Source organism: Ostrea edulis, chromosome 5 (genome assembly GCF_947568905.1).
Source record: "Ostrea edulis chromosome 5, xbOstEdul1.1, whole genome shotgun sequence".
Lineage (NCBI taxonomy): Eukaryota > Metazoa > Mollusca > Bivalvia > Ostreida > Ostreidae > Ostrea > Ostrea edulis.
The window spans coordinates 9,389,053-9,408,077 of record NC_079168.1 but is presented as its reverse complement, the minus strand read 5'-3'; the positions used below and the strand labels follow the sequence as shown (position 1 = coordinate 9,408,077).

Here is a 19,025-nt window from a genome sequence, read left to right as displayed (position 1 = left end):
ACCAAAGGCTAGGGTGATATTGTCAATGAGGGAATACGACATTTTCTTTACTATCAACTTCAGAGTACTTGTGTATAAAATGAGAGTGGTAATTAACAAAGTGATATTTTAGATGAGTTATTATGAGATATGGGTATTTCTCCTTTCCATTCTTATCAAAGAAGCAACTAATATCTATGTTATCAGAAAGCCTAGTGTTAGATCTAATGGAAACCAAAAGGGGTCAAAGTTTTATACCCATAAGAAAGATTGCAGTTTTCTCCGTAAAAAAGTTCTAATTTTCGTTTAAGCTCAGGCTTATTTAAGAGCTCATTGGCAGCACTGTCATAAACCGACAAAGGAATATCACATATTATATTTGTTAATTCATCACCCGGTGGTTTTAAGCTTGCAAAACTATGGTTGGATGACAGTTATCAACCATAAGGAAGTATGTGGGTACAAGGGTTTCAACAGTCTCGATTGAAGTCAGCATTTCGCAAATTCTATGGTCGTTATAACGATTTAGTTCGTCAATACAACATATCATTGGGTCAAATGCTGTCTGACGTGTTTCATACCGATTGTTATGCCGTTCTTGGCACACTGATTTTGACTACGGATAACTCCATTTACCTGATCAGGATATAGGGCTCACGGCGGGTGTGACCGGTCGACAGGGGATGTTTACTCTTCCTAGGAACCCGATCCCACCCCTAGTGTGTCCAGGGGTCCGTGTTTGTCCAACTATCTATTTTGTATTGCTTATATGAGTTATGAGATTGATCACTGTTCGTTATCTTCGCCTTTCATGTGACCTTTTAATTTCATCTGTATACTCCAATTTCCTCCAACATCAATGACTTTATCTCACTAATATCCTAGTCGACGAGAGTCATTGATATAAGTTGTAGATCTTTTTTCTTAATCGTGTAAAATAAAAAAAAGATTAAATTATAAACTTTCCACTGTTAACCACTTATACTCGTATATCGCGATACTTTATCTCTGCGATTTCTGTTTTCAGCAAGGTAACTAAGATTTGCGCAGAGTCTTCCAGCAATATGCATACAAAATCCCATTCGAAAATAAACTTGTTGACTAAAATGTGGATGGCACTACTTATTCATTGGTATTTACCTGACATCAAAGCCATTCTTTTTTTCCTTTTAGGATATTCTAAAATACAATATCGTTAAGATTAATATGTTTGTATAATCATAGTTACAGTCTATAGGAAAACACAATTAATATCTAGGTCATTGGATCCATCAATTACAATGGATTATTCGTGATTTACATTGTATAATACAATACCTGATGTTGTAGTAAAGTTTAAATTAACTTTCAAATTATCGAGAATTTTCACACGTGGGAAACATCTCTGTACATTTGGAATGCAAGTCTTTATAGAAGAACTTAACAAAAGTTCAAAGTTTTCCGTCAGCTCCATGGATCCTGATAAAACGGCTTGGAAACCACCACTTATTTCAATAGTCATCTTAGGTATTTGTATAAGGCCATCTGTAAGGACAAAGCGCAGAATCATAGAGGTTAATCATACGGTAGATTTCATACTAAATGTAGTGAAAATCTTTTTCTTTTTTTTTTGATTTGCAAACTCTTTTCATAATTAAAATCAAATATTAAAAATGTCCAAGAATACAGGAAAGACTGGGGTAAAGGACAATGTCATAGTAGCTTACTTGCTGGAAAATACGTTTCTTTCCGGAAATTTCAACCGTCTCATTTCAAATAGTATTCCACAAATCATATAATAATGATTTGGTTCGAAAATACAGCTTGTTGTCTGCCGTGTTTCAACCTTATTGCTTGGACGTTTTTTACTACGGATTTCTGTTTTGCTGAGTAGGACAGAATATTCTTGCTCCTCTTAAGTACTTGTGTTTCTCGAATTAACAGTCTCGTTTTTTTTTAATATTTCAAACTTTCATTTACAAACTACCAAATTTGCTAAATTAGTGTTCATTATCGTCACTTTTTTGACACTCAGTGCACGGCATGGATATAAAATAGAAGCAAGCATCACGTGAACAAAATTAATCAACATTAAAACGATCATTAACATTTCATCATTCCAATTATTGAGAAGATAAAAGATTGCTACATATTCGTACATGATATATTGAAATCCAATTGTATAGTGAATGTGTGGGGGGAAACACCTTACACTATACACTAAATGAATATACAGGATGTTTAATAATATATGTTATGTTTTGAATCTATAATTGAACAAACACAGGAAATAGAAAAATAAAAAAGTTTATATCATATAACTATATGTATCCATTAGATTCATTGTGAATAATGCTGAACCTAACTTTCAAATTTAAGGGAACATTTGAGTCATCAACCGAAATTTATCAAATTTCTGAATTACGTCATTTTTATCATGTTCAATCTCGTAACGTCAAATTGACCACCATCTCTTCCAACAACAAATGAAAGCCGTTTTGGGAATTTTTTCACTACATTGTCACACATTTCTACTGAGACGCTCCTTGAAACTTAATGTTCCTTTTGAGTTCGTCCATTGTCTGTGGTTTTGGACTGTATATCCTATGTTTTAAGAATCCCCATAGGAAAAAGTCCAAAGGGTTTAGATCCGGTGAATGCGGAGGCCAAACTCTTTGTGTTTTGTATGATATCAATCTGTTCACAAATGTTTCCTCTAACCAGTGTAAAACAGCAAATGAAGTTTGAGGTGTATCTCCATCCTGTTGAAAGCAAACAGTCTGTAGATCGCCATATTTTCTTCGCAAGATAGGGAAAAATTTGGTTCTCAATAAGTGGAGGTAGCGTTTTGAGTTAGCTTTTGCTGTTTCACCATTTTCCTCAAAAAAGAAGGGTCCAATGATTTCCTGACTACTCAATGCAGCCCATACTGTCACCTTTTGTGAATGAAGGTTTTTCTTGGTGAAATTCTGGTTTTTCTGTTGACCAGTATCGCACATTTTGCTAATATTCACTTCACAGTCTAAGTAAAAATGTGCCTCATCCGAAAACCAAATTTACTGGAAAACCCCATTTCCTTGCTGAATAAACCACCTTGCGAATTCAAGTCAGTGTTGGATATCTGATTCCTTGAGGTGCTGTATTACCGAGAGCTTGCAAGGTGTCAACTTCATGTCATATTTCAAAGTTCTGTAATCACTGGAAATACTGGTGTTTTCAGCATTAATTTCCATAAACATCTGTCTGACACTTTTCTGAAGAGTTTCTGTAACTAAAGTCTTCACTTCATTGATAACGTCATCGGTTCTTGAAGTCCTTGGTCTTTCCGGGTTGCCTGTCGTTTATCACATACTATCCCTGTCTTCTCAAACTTTGTTACTAACCTCCTGATGCACATTCTAGAGGGCTTCTTCTCCTTTGGCATATTTTCCTTCATCAACTTCTGAACGATTTTTGGTGATTTATATTGGTAATAAGAGTTTTACAATTTCAGCCTTCTGTTGATTGGTTAAATCTATTTTGAAAGGCATTCAAATTGTGACAGCATCGTTCATGTCACAATTAAGCTTAATGACACAATAATTTTTCCGAACTTTTTTACAAGAATAAAAATGTAGGATTGGATGTTTAAAATGATATATGGTGTGTATAAAAAGTATGATAAGTAACAAAGATATTTAAAGTTAAAAATGTAACATATAATATGAAACACCCTGTACACTAGAAAAAGGTAAGTATACCGTTGTGGTTATTGAAAATATTTTATAAGAAGGTTTAATGGGGAAAAAAATTAAAGCACATTAATTCAGACCTTTGTAGCTTTCCCTCGATTCATTATATCATGCTGTGATTTTTTTCTATACGTGCCATCCCTTGCATTTTGATTTTATATATATATTACATTATTCAATTTGAAACTTCGAACCTTTACGGTGGTTTCGAGGAACGGAACACATTTTTTAAAAACTTGAATATTGGTAGAAATTAGTTAAATGTTTCTTAAAAAGAAGTTGAAAATGGGATTATTTACATGCAGACAAACATACGCTTTTCATATGAGTTATGTTAACTTGATCTTTCAGCTCAGGTGAACTAAAATGGAACATACACTATATATTCATACCGTCGAGTATTTGACTGAGATGCAATGTTAAGTTATATAAACATATGAAATATACATACTTTCAATTTTTATTTCTCGTCTGACATTGTCGACTGTGATCAATAATGTTCTCGTCTCTGAATTGATGAGTATTGAAAATGATATTACTTTCGATGAAAAGCCCAATGGAATGTGAAGTTGGCACTGTAAACCCATACAATTGTCAAATGGAATGCAGGTATGTTGAGAACCTCGGGCAATGCCATGTTGAAAGTGGTCACACACTGTTAAAGAAAAAAAACTCCACTGAATATTGTAAAGGAAATTATACAAGAGACTCATATACCGCATCGCTCACCTAAGTCACCTTGGTCCTGTTGTTGTTCAGTTGTTGTATCTTTAAAGCGTGTTAATTTTTATACCTATGATCAATTCTGACCTCCATATTATGACCCCAACCTTACCCCCAAAGGATCAAAACATAACTAAAATGAATTCACATAACACAGAGATGCCTCAACTCCAATATGATTTGCATGGTCTTGTGGTTCTGATAAGACCAAGTTGTCATGGTCATATATCATGGTATGTTATGAAAACATTGCCATAAGAAATATACATGTCTATACAAAACAAGAAAGCTTTATCTTTAACAGTTTAAGGTAATTCCACCTCTCTAGAATTATAAGTGGAATCCTATATTTGATTATTGATTATTCAAATGATACAGCTTCTCCATCGTCAACTTCCCGTATTTATGTACCAATATTCCATTATCACCTACAACTGATGTTTATATCTCTCAAATGGTCCGATATGCAAGAGCTTGTTCTACATGTAGTAAGTTTTTATTTAGAGGCAAGCTACTGACAAACAAGTTGATGGTACAGGGGTTTCAACAGTCTTGATTGAAGTCAGCATTTCTCAAATCTATGGTCGTTATAACGATCTAGTTCGTCAATACAACATATCATTGGGTCAAATGCTGTATGACGTGTTTCAAACCGATTGTTAGGCCGTTCTTGGCACATTGATTTTGACTACGGATAACTCCGTTTACCTGATCAGGATATAGGGTTCCCGGCGGGTGTAACCGGTCGACAGGGAATGCTTACTCCTCCTAGGTACCCGATCCCAGCCCTGGTGTGTCCAGGGGTCCGTGTTTGCCCAACATTATATTTTGTATTGCTTATAGGAGTTATGAGATTGATCACTGTTTGTTATCTTCACCTTTCATCTTAGTAACAAATAAAAATGATAAAATAAGTATGTTGCGGCATTAATAACATTTTTCATCAATTAGAACACATATACCGGTGATCAACTCAGAAAATTGCAATTTTCCTTAAGCAGCATTATAACAATTTCACCAAAAAACCTGAATAAAACGACATGATAGTATTCATAGCAATTTCATGAAACTGTTCCTTTAAAAATATATAAAATGTTTGTGAAAAATAAAGGAAATCTATGGCATAATGCATTTGATATAGGATTTTATGAAAACAGAGTTCTTGTCCTTGGATTCAATAATTTAAAACATAACTGGTTATTCATATATAACTGAGACTTTTGAAATATTTTATGATTCGCAAGATTTTTTAGAATAACTATTGTCACAGGAGGTTAGAACTACGTTAAAAGATATCGAATAAGTCAGATTTCCAAGTCAAGGTCGAAAGGTTAAAACCCAAAGCATAAGTTCTTGCCATAAAGAATCTATATATAATATATGAAAATCTACCTTAAATAGTTCAGGAGGTATTGAACACGCCAGGGTGTTTTTAAGCAGGTAAAACATCAAGGTTTAATTATCAACACCATTGTGTCACAAGAACTTGTCACAAAAAATATATATATAAAATTCGAAAGTCCTATCTAAAATAGTTCCAGAGTTATGTACGAATTTTTATATAAGCTCTATTTTTTTCAATATTCCCAACCATTTGTACAACAGTGGTCAACGAATAGCTCTATTGAAATGACTATAAGTTTAAAATATGTGGAGGTAAAGGTTCGTGTTTATACCGTTGGAAAGGTATTGAATAGAGCTATTCAAGGGTATCATCATCCACGGAATCGTGCAATGCATTATCGCGCTGTGGTACAATACACATTACATATCGAGCAGCCCTCGTATACTTAAACGACATATTCAATATTTATCAATACACAGTGAGGTTAAGGTGTCCCGAGTAAAATAAGACGTAATAACAGCATATTCAAATTAAAGTAAAATTCTTCCAAGCGTCGCATACAGTGAAATTTGTTTCTCAATACATAAAAATCGTAACACGTGGGGGGAAGCCCTCGCTTAATTATTACGTCGTCATACAAGTTACGTAGAGGTATCTTATAAGCAAGACTTTCAGCAGTTTATCACCTCGGCAAAGATGAAAGTTGCCCTCAAATCATTTGCAGTTTGGGCTTGATATGTCGACATTGGTATGATAAATTTAAAAAGTGATCCGGACCAGTACGATATCCTCTCATATATAGCAATGTCCATAATCGCAACTCAAACTTTGGGCATTTCCTACATTCACTGCCAAATCATATCTAAACGAGGCAAAATATCCTACCTTCCGTATCAAAATCCTAAACCTGCAACAAGTTGCCTTTCGGAATTCCCCTTGATCGAAATAGGATATCGTCATCTTTCACCTGTGCCAATTCTATATGTACACAAGTTGGTTTTATTTATTCAAAATTACTATGTACATTGGGACGATGCAAAGGTCACAATGTAATATAAAGATTACTTTAGTGTATGCTAAATCTAAAAATATGAGACATATATGATCAAAGAAAACTTGGGAAAAAATCATCTGACGAACAGAATTAAACAAATATAGCTTGAACACTGGATAATGATAGTAAATAGCGAGGAAATATTATGACATTTTCCAGGCGCTACAACTATAGACCTGTACGTTATGACGTACTTTTACGTTGTGACGTCATATAGAGAGTAGTGCAATGAAGTGCATTTTATGACGTTTGTCTTAACTGTACTCGGGACACCTTAACCCTGCTGTATATTTAAGAATTCCAACGATCGGTGTGAATCAAAATATTCTGAATATTTTGTGTTTTCGCGGAAGGAGGATAGTGGAAAAATTCAAGAGAACTAGAGATTTTTTTTTATGTAAAACAAATGTCTCCCCAGCTCCCCAAATTGGAAATGCTCCAAAAGGAACCATCCTCTCCTTAATGTTCTGTATGATATGGAGTAGAAACCATCAGTAGGAACATAGATATTATGAACTCCGATTAGCCACAATAAAGTGTTCACAAACTACTTTACTTCCTTCACCCCTTAGATCTATTATAACTTTAACAATTCGACTATCCAGTCTTTACAATATGCATATCTGCAAATGGTAATGAAGTATTGTACAAAATTTCAAGTCTATCGGATAAGCCATACACATGTAGGAGGAGAAGCGTTCACAAGCTATTCTAATATCCTCCACCCCTCTTAGATTCACTATAACGTTTAGGAAAACAACTGGATCCCCCTGTCCCGACAATATGCACATCTACAAACAGGGAATCATTGTACAAATTTTCAAATCTATCCGATAAGCCATATAAGAGGAGAAATGTTCACAGGGTATGTTGCATCCCCCATCCCTCTTAGATCCACTATAACTCTTCGAAAATAACTGGATCCTCCTGTCCCACCAATATGTACATCTACAAATCGCAATGAAGCATTATACAAATTTCAAGTCTATCTGATAAGCCATATATATATTGTGACAAAGAGACGGACAAAAAGTACAGAAATGATATGTCTCCCCTGAAAAGGGGGAAATATATAGATAGAAAACATAACAAAAACCCAAAAGCTCAAAACACAAATGCAGTTATATAGATTAAATAGCATATAGTATATTGATTAAGACCTGTCATGGATATGGAAACTTTAGGGAGTATTTGTGAAAGGTGAAAATAACGAACAGTGATTGATTCCACAACTCCTATAAGCAATACAAAATAAAGAATTGCGCAAACATGGACTCCTGGATATAGCAAAGGTGGGAGCAGATGCGTTTTAAGAACGCATCATGTTTTCATATTGCTGTTGAATATTAAAATTTGCTTAGATATGCAGAACAATGTTTGTTAGTTGTATATCGTTTAACGTCTTCCTCAAATGTTTTTCACTCGAATGGAGACGTAAGCAATTCAGAAAAAGGGTTGTAAAATGTAAGCCTATGCTTGGCCCTTATGGGTTTTGAGCAGGGATGAATCTTTATGGTGTCGCATCTGCTGTGCCACGGGGTCTCAGTTTTTGCGGTCTCATCCGAAGGAACGCCCCACTGAGTCGCCTCTGACGACAAGCAAGGGGTACTGAGGACCTATTCTAATTCGGATTCTTATGGAACTGCAGAGTAAGAAATATATCATAGATTCCATAGCCCTTGGGTATAGTGATACTAATACTCATAATCATTCATCATTTTGATCACGTAGCAATGATTTAACATCAATTATGATTTAGTATAATTTTCTTGTTCGTGTTCGAATGTTGACCTTAAATTACCTTTTCCGGGCAATAAGTAAACCATTGATGTCATTGACGTTTTGTCCCCATCAAGAGTCAAGTCATACTGGTTTGCAATGTCCTGGAATGTTTCATATGATGCAGATATCAATGACTGGAGGGGAACATTTTCTGTAGCGTTGACAAGTGTACTAATCAATGTATCTATCTCAGGTAACTTCGAACGTATTTCGTCTGCAGCATCATTTGCAGAAGATAAAAAGTCATCGACAGTCATTGCACCGACGTTCACTTTCCCCAGTAAACCTCTGCAAATATATTTTATCAGCCAATTTTATTAAAATGATCTAATACATGTATGAAAATGTCAAAGGTATACTTATACTATTTATGATAATATCTTAGATTTTGCGGGACATTACCCATCTGGACTTCTGGCAATGATTGGAGATCCCTTGAATGTTTCTGTTATAGCCTTTGCAACGGTTTCTACGTTTTTAAATTTTGAAACTATGTCACTTATCCCTGACGATGAGGTGTCATTTTGTAGAGGACTTTCAGTAAAAGTTTTATTTCTCAACACTGTGGTAAATTTCCCGATAGATGCAGCACCTTGTTTTACATTTGACGCAAGTTTTGAAAGACTGCTTGCAAATTTATTTATTCCTCCACTTTTTGTAATGTTGGAAATATCACCAAAAGTTTTTTCAACGCTTGCAGCCAAACCTGAAAAATCTTTAGAACTTTTCTTTATCTGTGATATTGCATCCAATATCTCGTTGGACATTCCGAGCTCGGAAAACAATTCACTCATATCAGAAATGCCATTTTCAACACTTTTTGCGACACCAGAAATGCTGCTTAATATTTTCTTGGGGTCAGCAAGTCCAGGATGTATATCTTTGATATCACTTACAATGGTTCCAGCTGTATGGGAAACACCATTTACTGTGTTTGCCACCATTTCTATGTCACCTAGTACATTAGTTACATCACCCGAAACTCCAACTCCACTCAAAAAGTGCTTTAACGAGCTGGATACATCAGCAATTCCAAACGCACGTTCTGATGATTCAGCAAACACGTTTCCAGACGTATCACTGAACGAATTAACTGTTGATTCAATGGAAGAAGTAAACCCAGCAAGCCCGTTTGCGCCTGTCTGTATATGCCTCAGTATTTTTGTATTTTCCTTTGATACGCCTATATCATTCAAAAAATTTGCCATTCTCCCAGAAAAAGCTCCTGCATTTTTTGACACACTTTGTATTGTATCTAAAACCGAAGCATCACCATTCTTACTCGCGTCAAAATTAGTCATACTATCCACAATACCACTTACGTCATCTGCACCCTTCTGTATCTTATCAAAAACATCTGTAACATCAGAGGACACACCTACTTCATGCAAAAGATGACTTGCCGTTCCTGATATATCACTGACTGTTGACGACATAGTATTTACGATCCCTGAAAAGTCTCCACTCAACTCATCTCCCGATGATACTTTGTTTATTGTGTCCATGACACTTTCAGCACCGTTCGTCACAGTTTGAACAATGCCTAAAGCATCTGTAATGTGGTTTGAAATTCCGGCATCATTCAAAACATGTTTTAAATCGCCGGCAATTTCACCAGTATCTTTTAGTAAATCACCGGCAATACCTAAAGCATTACCACTTTCAAAGTCCGCACCACTTCCAACTAGATCGCCAGTAATGTCAAAACCGCTACCTACTAAGTTAGCAACGTTTGCAAAATTTGAAAAACCATGCGTTATTTCTTCAGGAACTCCAACTTCTGTCAACAATATTCCAGCATTTTTTCCAAGCTCGCCAACCCCTTTGAACATGTCACCAAATGCATCCATATTGGAATGAAAATCGCCAAAGGTATTACCACTTTCACCCATATCAGCAAACATATTACCAAGGTTACTTGCTGAATTTATAATGCCCAAGAATGCTTTTGCGATTTTCCCAATTTTACCAAGAATTGGACTGTCTGGTAATAGTTTCATTATTATATCAAGAACATGCGTTTTCACCCATTCCAGAGCTCTTTTGACAAATTTTTTCAACAGATCCATAAAACCTTTACCTAGTTTACCTAGATCATTTACACCAATGTGTTTAAAAGTGAATTCTTTGCATTCTTCTTTCCATTTTGGTAGTAAATCGACATTGTCAACAAATGATGAAGGATCAATGTGATGAGATGATTTTGAATTTTTCATTGCTAAATGGAAGTACTCGTCTTTGCAACCATTACTACCACCTGGGCTTGCTATTATTCCACCTGACTTAACATAGGTACCACGGTCATCAATTGATATTTTTATTTCAACGTTTCCTAGAAAAATTTCGAATTCTTTCATGTCATCAATAACTGGTACTATCCGGAGCTCATCTGAATTACCAGACCTAAAGACCATTCCATTTACTGGCATTACAATCTACAATAAGATGGATAATATATTAGAGATATATAAAACGAATATATTTTCACATACGGATACATATTTAAGAGGCTGTCTAGGATAGAACCATGCAAAACCAAAAAACAATTATGGAAGGTGTTGTCAAATTATCAGACCTTTCAATGATATTTCATTTTACTAGCTATATTTTGTGGCAAAATCGATTGGCATCCCCGAACTCATGGTCTGTTCTATTCTTAGCACAATATACACATCAATTTCATGCATAAAATGGGGTAATTTCAACAAGTCATTAAAATATCAAAAACAGAATAATCACTTATAATTTCAGTTCTGCATAGTCTTTTTAAATGGTATCTTTGAATTGGGGAACAACTTTTAAGTTTATTTTCCAAATTTAAGTTGTATTGTGTTTTAAGTAGTAAACTTCTGTAATTCTCAAATTAAATGCTATTTTAGCAAGTTATAAAACCCCAAGAAACGCTTAAAATACAGAATTATGCATAAATTATCACTACTAAGGCCAGTTTTTTAATTTATTGGTTTACGGATTTTAAAAATAAAATTTAGGGTCGGTCGGGAGAAATAAAAATAAAATAAACATTTTTAATATCTATCGTTGTTTTATTTTCAATACATCATTAACATTATTTCGTGAGTACAAATAAACAAAACATGTATTTAAAAAATATTAGATAATAAATGCTTTAGAGTGACTAGTATGTTAATATGACTTTTGAAAAAATATGCAATTTCAAATTCAGTGTATAACTATATATATGTATCTATGTTACACTTTGGTAGAACATAAGCGGAGAATGTATACGGTCATATTTCTTTGATGTTGTAAAGTATCCAGTATTTATATAATGTTGTTCAGTAATTTTACTGTATATGTTCAATAAAGATTTTACATTTACAAATTGAAAATATAAAGAAAAAAATTAATATAAGCACTAAATTACAATTGTATGTAGTAATTCCATTTTTAATTTCAGAATGTTTATACCCTATGAAATAATTTTTAACCCCATTTTCCCCACATAGACATGGCCATGGAATTTTCTACCATCTTTTTGATAGAAACGTTTCTTGTTTTTCATTTTTATTTGATACTCAAATTCTTTCCACCACTACACAAGGTATACTAATTTACGAGAAATATGCATACCTTTCTGAGTTTTATCTGGTCATATTTTTTACAGGCGTTCATTATAATATCAAAAGCACCTAACAATTTCTCACACTGCTAGAACTATTCCCTGTTAGGATTTTTGACGGCAGAGATGCACGTACATGTATTCAAATACATTTATTATGACATGTACTGTTCTGGTATAAAGTCACTAGTTAGAATAATCTAACTGTGTCTCGGTACAGGCCCTCACCACACTCAAACCGGGTCCGTAGAACATTATCAATTTAACGATAGAACATCCAATTTAGTAAAGTCACTAACAACCGTACCTTCCTCTCATCTTTAAACACCCAAATAGTACTGCATTTTGTGTTATGTTAGCAGCAAGAATACTTCCATTTGTATGAGAAATATGTATTTCTATCAATTCCTTTTTTCCATGATGAAATGCCATCTGGCATCTGTTTCGTGAACAAGAACGATATAGGTATCGTTACTGTCATCGTGCGTGGTCATATCTGTTTACAGGGTTTTTACAAATACGGAATAAAGATATTTCGCAAAACGAATAGTGATTACCAAATACAAATCAATACGTTTGCGTTTCACGATGTTTTACTCGTAAAATTGAAAATGCATTTTATTTCTATATTCGATTTGACATGTTGGGTAGAATCGGCGGAATTTAAAAAAAAATAGAAATTTGCATTTTATTTTTTTTTCCGATTCCCCAGAAATTAGGGTCGGCGGATCCGTAAACCAAGGAATAAAAAAAACTGTTACCTAAAATTGCAAATAAATAGAAAGTCATTTATTTTGGGGATAAAATTCGGAAATTTTCATCAGAAAATGATCTCCCTTTGTGGAACTCTACTCTCATGTGAAGAACATAAGGAAGAATGGTCCATAAAGCGGATGACAACAACATGGGTGAAAAGTGATGGAAGATAGATAGCCTTGGTGAAAAGTTTAAGGAAAGTTTGAGTTTATTTAAATCAGGATTGCAAGAAGTATACTTCAGAACATTTGAGATTTTCTTAAATGTCCATCAGAAATTGTGTAAATTCCAGAATCATGGTTAATTGTGAACCGCACTGCACTGGTGTGCTTAGACTTAACAGTCATCACCATGCCTATGCCAATCATGGACAAGGACTTTGAATAAAAACAACATGTTGTCACCCATTACATGACAAATCTGACTCAGATGTGAGGGGAGTGACTCCAAAGTCGATAGATCTGCCATATTGGTCAAGCTGACAACATATGCTCCATTGGTTCTGGTAAGTATAATATTTTTGTTATTTTCCTGCACAGAAGATATTGAGATATTCATATCTAGTGATCAGTCATCCAAAAATTACTTTGTTAAACACCACTCTCATTCCACGCACAAGTACGCTGAGGTTGGAATAAAAAATATGCTATGAGTTCCTCATTGACAATATCTTCGTGGTATTTGGTGATCAGATTTTCCAACAGTCTGTTGGACTTCCCATGGGCACGGATTTTGCTCCTTTGCTAGCTGACCGCTTTCTATATTCATATGAAGCAGAATTTATTCGAAAACATCTACGTGAGAAGAAAAAAATTACTTACTCTTACTTTGGCCTTCAATTCGACATTTAGATATATCGAGGACGTTTTGTCTATTAAAAATACTAACTTTCATTCATATGTCGACTCGATATATCCCCGTGAGCTCGAAATAAAAGACACCGCAGAGTCGTCCACTTCTGCTTTATACTTACTTGAAAGTAGACATTAATAGATAATAACGGCAAACTTACAACTCAACTGTATGACAACCAGGACGATTTCAGCTTCTCCATCGTCAACTTCTCATATTTATGTAGCAATATTCCATTATCACCTGCAAATGGTGTTTATATCTCACAACTTGTTCTGCGTTTGGTCAGTTTTTAAATCCAGGCAACCTACTGACAAACAAGTTGATGGTACAGGGGTTTCAACAGTCTCGACTGAAGTCAGCATTTCGCAAATTCTGTGGTCGTTATAACGATTTAGTTCGTCAATACAACCTATCATTGGGTCAAATACTGTCAGACATGATTTATACCGATTGTTAGATCGTTCTTGGCACAATGATTTTACCACTGATAATTCCGTTTACCTAATCAAGATATAGAGCTCACAGGGGTCCGTGTTTGCCAAAGTATCTATTTTGTATTGCTTGTAGGAGTTGTGAGATTGATCACTGTTCGTTATTTTTTAATTTCATTTATATATGGCATTTCACATTCTTATTGTATTATCATAGTTTTATGAATTTACTTACGGGTGAATTCCGTGAAAGTGATATGTCAATACCAGGCGTATCCAGATATTTAGAACCTGTTTTGGCAGGCCAAACACCACAGCCACATCTGCTATCACAAATTCTTCTTTGGGACGGAAACTTCGGATGGAATTTTGTCCCAAATACTTTTTGGACATCTGTTTTTACTTTCGTGGTGCTGGGAACAATATTGTGCGAGTTAAATTACTTAATGAATGTTTTTCAAACAAATGTTGTTCTTCATATTATATGTGCAAGTAAATTAGATTTAACATTGACTATCGATTTCACTTACGTATGTTGAAGTGCATCATATTTGAGTTTCAAAAGTTTCATGTCGTCCATTGCCGTTTTTACACTTTTCATAAACGGAAAAACAGAATCGGAGATATCATCCAAGTTTTTGGACAGGAATTTTAAGGTATTTTCGACTTCTTCAACGAACTTTTGCGTCTGTAAGAATTTGAAAAATGTGTATTAAAGTATTTCACCAATAAATAGATGTTTTAAAGATAAATTTGTCTTACCATCATCTGTAGATTATAACTATCAACGTCTAAGGGAAGCGTAATGTGTTCTCGCAGTTCTACTCGAAGCTCTTGAAGTTTGTCTTTGAATACATTCATGTCCTCAGATACTGAAAGCCATTCTGGCATTGACCCTACGAAATTCAAGTACAGAGAAATATGATAAAAAGTATATCTAGAAATGCGTCCTTTGTTTGATGTAGAGTTTAATGTCCATTGGATTTCTTTCCCATACATGTTGAGGCGTCACCAGCTCTAGGTGAAACGCCATAGATTTAGACAAATGCTATGAGCTCATGGCCATTTAACATTAAATTAAAGTGTTTTATCGTACTAAGGTCTATTTGACAAGGGACGACGGTCGGTAAGATTTCATCCGAAGGACCCACAGCTTTCATTTCTGAATCCGTGCGTTTGATGAGAGAGTACTTACCACGGGTGTACCTTCTTTAAACACCCCCAGCTTTATGTGGCCAGTTCTAGCCAACCCACTCCCTATTCAGCACGAGTACTACTGATTGAGTTACCTCAATGAGTTCATTGGAAAAACTAACTTATAAATATACTAATCATGTTCTCCGAATAGTATTTGAAAGGGGCATTTTAAAGTTTATTCGAAAGTTATTAAGGACTCAGGAGGGACAATGTGATATACCTTGATCAGCTGATAGTGTTTCTGTAAGCTTTGTTTTAGCTTCTATTAACCGGGACATAGCCATTTTCATTCTACAAAATATTGAAGTAATGCATGTCGTTACTCTTACTTGATGGTATAGAATTGTTTCATGGAATACACGTTCTGTATATCATTCAATTTTACATATGAATATGATGACAATACATGCACTATTATACAGTATGAGGCAATATATATCGTAAAAAAGAGCAGCGGGATCATATTCGCGCTTCTAACCAACAGTTTCAGCGGGTCACAGGGAGGTAAATCTATGTTTAGCTTACTTGTAAGAAGCCTTGGATATGTATAGGTCTACTATCAAAACTTTAAAGAAGGGTGTAGAGTATCGGAATTCCCCAGAAAACATCCAAGACACGAAACTAGTTGTGACAGCTCAAGATTATATGAAAGCTAAAACGACTCGTAAAAACCCACAGAAAAGAGATTAAAATGGAGATAACGGATTCATTTATTGAAAATAGATCCAACACAACCCATATTGAAATGAAACGTGTAATTACCACTACAGAAGACGGGTTGTGAAGAAAAAACCTAGTGATGAGAGAAGTCAACAGGAAAAGCGTCTTTCATGGTGTCGAGAAAACGAGAATGTGTCAATTGACAACTACTGGATAAAAGTTATATTCTCAAATGAGTCCGAAAAAGTTGGAGATAAAATGTTCGTACTCAATTGAATTAGGGCGTATCATACAACAATAAAGTAAAATACATACACAAAAAAGTCTTAAGTGTTTTATATGGATAATATTTAATGAAAAATAACCGAGAACGAATCGACGTTTATACCGACACCTACACTGTAGTATGCATCCATACATTTTCAACATGGCAGGTGTTTATTATCATGAGACTATCACGTGACAGTATAAATTTTGAACAAAGATGATATTGATTATCGTAAAAGTGTAACGATATCGGCTACATGCCTTTTTATATTAAAAAACAATATTTACTTCATATTAACTATACAGTTTTGGCAATAAATTCTCCAATAAAAGGAAGAAAGTTTAAAGTGCTTTTAATGCAGTGTATATTTTTAATTTTCGAGAGCATGCAAGAGATTATCAGATGCAGAAAGGGGTGTATTTTTCTGTCAGAAGTTGCTCCCGATATGTTTCTGACATATCAATAATGAATCAACTTCAAACACAGCCATGTACTGTATATGATTGCCCTTTTACCTTTACTACAGCTGGTTGCAATAATTATGTAAATGAAACGCAGTGATAATCGTAATCAGAAGACGATATAGGGACGATTTTAAGGTAACAACAAATTTAAGAAATGAAACTTATAATTCTTTTTTGATGCATGTATCAAACGAAACATTGGACGGAAAACTTCATCAATGCGTATAGCGCATTGATGAAAAAGTTTCCCGTCCAATGTTTCGTTTGATACATGCATCAAACAAAGAATTATAAGTTTTATTTCTTATCATTTAATTGTGTTTTTAAGATAGAAAAACAAATAGTTTCTTCCATCAAAAGCTTGAATTAACGTTTTTGAAATGGCGCGTAGGAATACATATATATAAGAATGAAAACAACAACAAAACTCAAGGCTGTGCGTTTAGGTCAGGAACCGTTAATGTGCAGATTTAAATGGATACGCCAAATTAAAGGTGCAATGGTTAAAAGCTGAATTAGATATAAAGGAAGATAACAAGTGGTGACTGGATTTATGCTGCATTGTGTTGGAGGAGACGTTGAACACTGATTGTGTGGTTGGAACGGTGGAATGCAACTCGGCTCCATTTCAATATCAAGGAAAAAGTTCAACACCTCTTCATCTAAAACGCACTCGTTGACTGAGCCCCATATAACGCAGTTCAATTTCATTAATATTTACCAGATCAGAAGTCGCCACTTGCTCCGTCATGTTATCGATCTCGTAAAGCAGACGATTCATACCAGGAACTCGTGTAATATGTCTACTTCTACCAGTAAGTGTTCTACGTCATCAAGTTGACTATTCTGTCACGTCATCGCTTATGTATGTTGTTTCTTTAAATTAATTTGTATTTTATTCATATCTTTAGTTTTGCTTATTTTTGATAGCAATGAAAAACAAAAATCAAACGAATGCATGTCGTTATATAAATGCTTATGTGGAAAATCCCGTTCTATAAATAGTGCTAAAATTAGAACGGGGAAGACGCATTCCAGAGAAAAGTAGTCCCGCGTGCTTAGTGCAGATGAACTCCGAACGAAATTTTGACAGAGAAATCAAACGAATTCTTCAACCAATCAGCATCGTTGATAAGTCATCACTTTAAAAGATATTAAATGATATGAATGTCACCTGCGCGCAAACTATATATGAATAATGATTTGATATGAAAAAATAGTATGTGGTTATCTGACAAGCATTTCACAAGAAAATCTTTCACGTATACAGCTTATCACTTGATCATGTTGATAACGGTAGTATATAACGACAAAAATTATGATATTTAAAGTATAAGACCCTGTTCGTCGTGACGTACTTTTTATTGTGACGTCATATAGCGCGAAGTGCACTTTGATTTATATAAGCAATGTGATCATGGGAAACCTTAACTGCGCTGAATATTTATATATGGAGAAAACGTGGCAAAGATTGGAGTTCAGACTTAGAGGATTCACGTCGAACGAAGTCATATTATTGACTTATGACCTGGGGTTCCATTGCATGACACGGGGTCGGTACTATTTTGGGAGAGGACTACAGTTTTAATGCAGAAAAATACCAAGAAATTCTAGATGCCAATTGTGGCCGGTCATAGTCCGACATTTTCCAGCTGAGCAGATTTTAAAAGATGACATTGCATCAGTTCATCGTGTACGTTCAACTCTAGATTTCATCATAGAAATGGCATAACAACGGTTATTTGGCAAGCACAAAGTCCCGATATCAACATTGCTGATAGCACTTGGCTCCACGTGAAAAGAAAGCACAGGGACGTGTTGGGAAGATCGCGAATAAAGACGATCTGTTCTGTGAAATAACAGAGTATCTGGACGGCCATCAAGCTTCAGTATGGTCTAGAGTTTATACCCTTTAATCATGAGGATTTACAGAGTGTGTTTTTTTTTTTACAGGAAGCCCACCGTACGAAGTATTATGTTAAGTAAGTTTATATTACACTAGATGAAACCCCGCGCAAGCGTGGGAAATCACAATTATATACTTTTGCAAAGAGGAAAACTTGTTAATGCATGTTTGAATTGTTGCGCACATAAATTGAATGAACGATATCTTTAATTCAAATGAATTTAAAAACAATTATTCAATAATTGCGTGCATTAGTTATATCTATTAATACCATACAGTAAATAATACTTGATTATTAGGAAATCACTTAGAGCT

At 34.7% G+C, this 19,025-nt stretch overlaps 1 protein-coding gene across 1 annotated transcript in view; it reads right to left on the bottom strand.

The window, feature by feature from the left end:
- Positions 1 to 19,025, bottom strand: part of LOC125651670 (uncharacterized) — a 41,364-nt gene that overhangs the window by 5,330 nt on the left and 17,009 nt on the right. Inside the window, exons 16-21 of the mRNA XM_056164488.1 lie at positions 15,633 to 15,703; positions 14,978 to 15,111; positions 8,996 to 11,028; positions 8,613 to 8,881; positions 1,297 to 1,503; positions 1,120 to 1,158 (exon numbers count right to left, since the gene is read on the bottom strand). Of these exons, the coding sequence (XP_056020463.1) occupies positions 1,120 to 1,158; positions 1,297 to 1,503; positions 8,613 to 8,881; positions 8,996 to 11,028; positions 14,978 to 15,111; positions 15,633 to 15,703 (2,753 nt within the window). The remainder of the gene's footprint in view (positions 1 to 1,119; positions 1,159 to 1,296; positions 1,504 to 8,612; positions 8,882 to 8,995; positions 11,029 to 14,977; positions 15,112 to 15,632; positions 15,704 to 19,025) is intronic.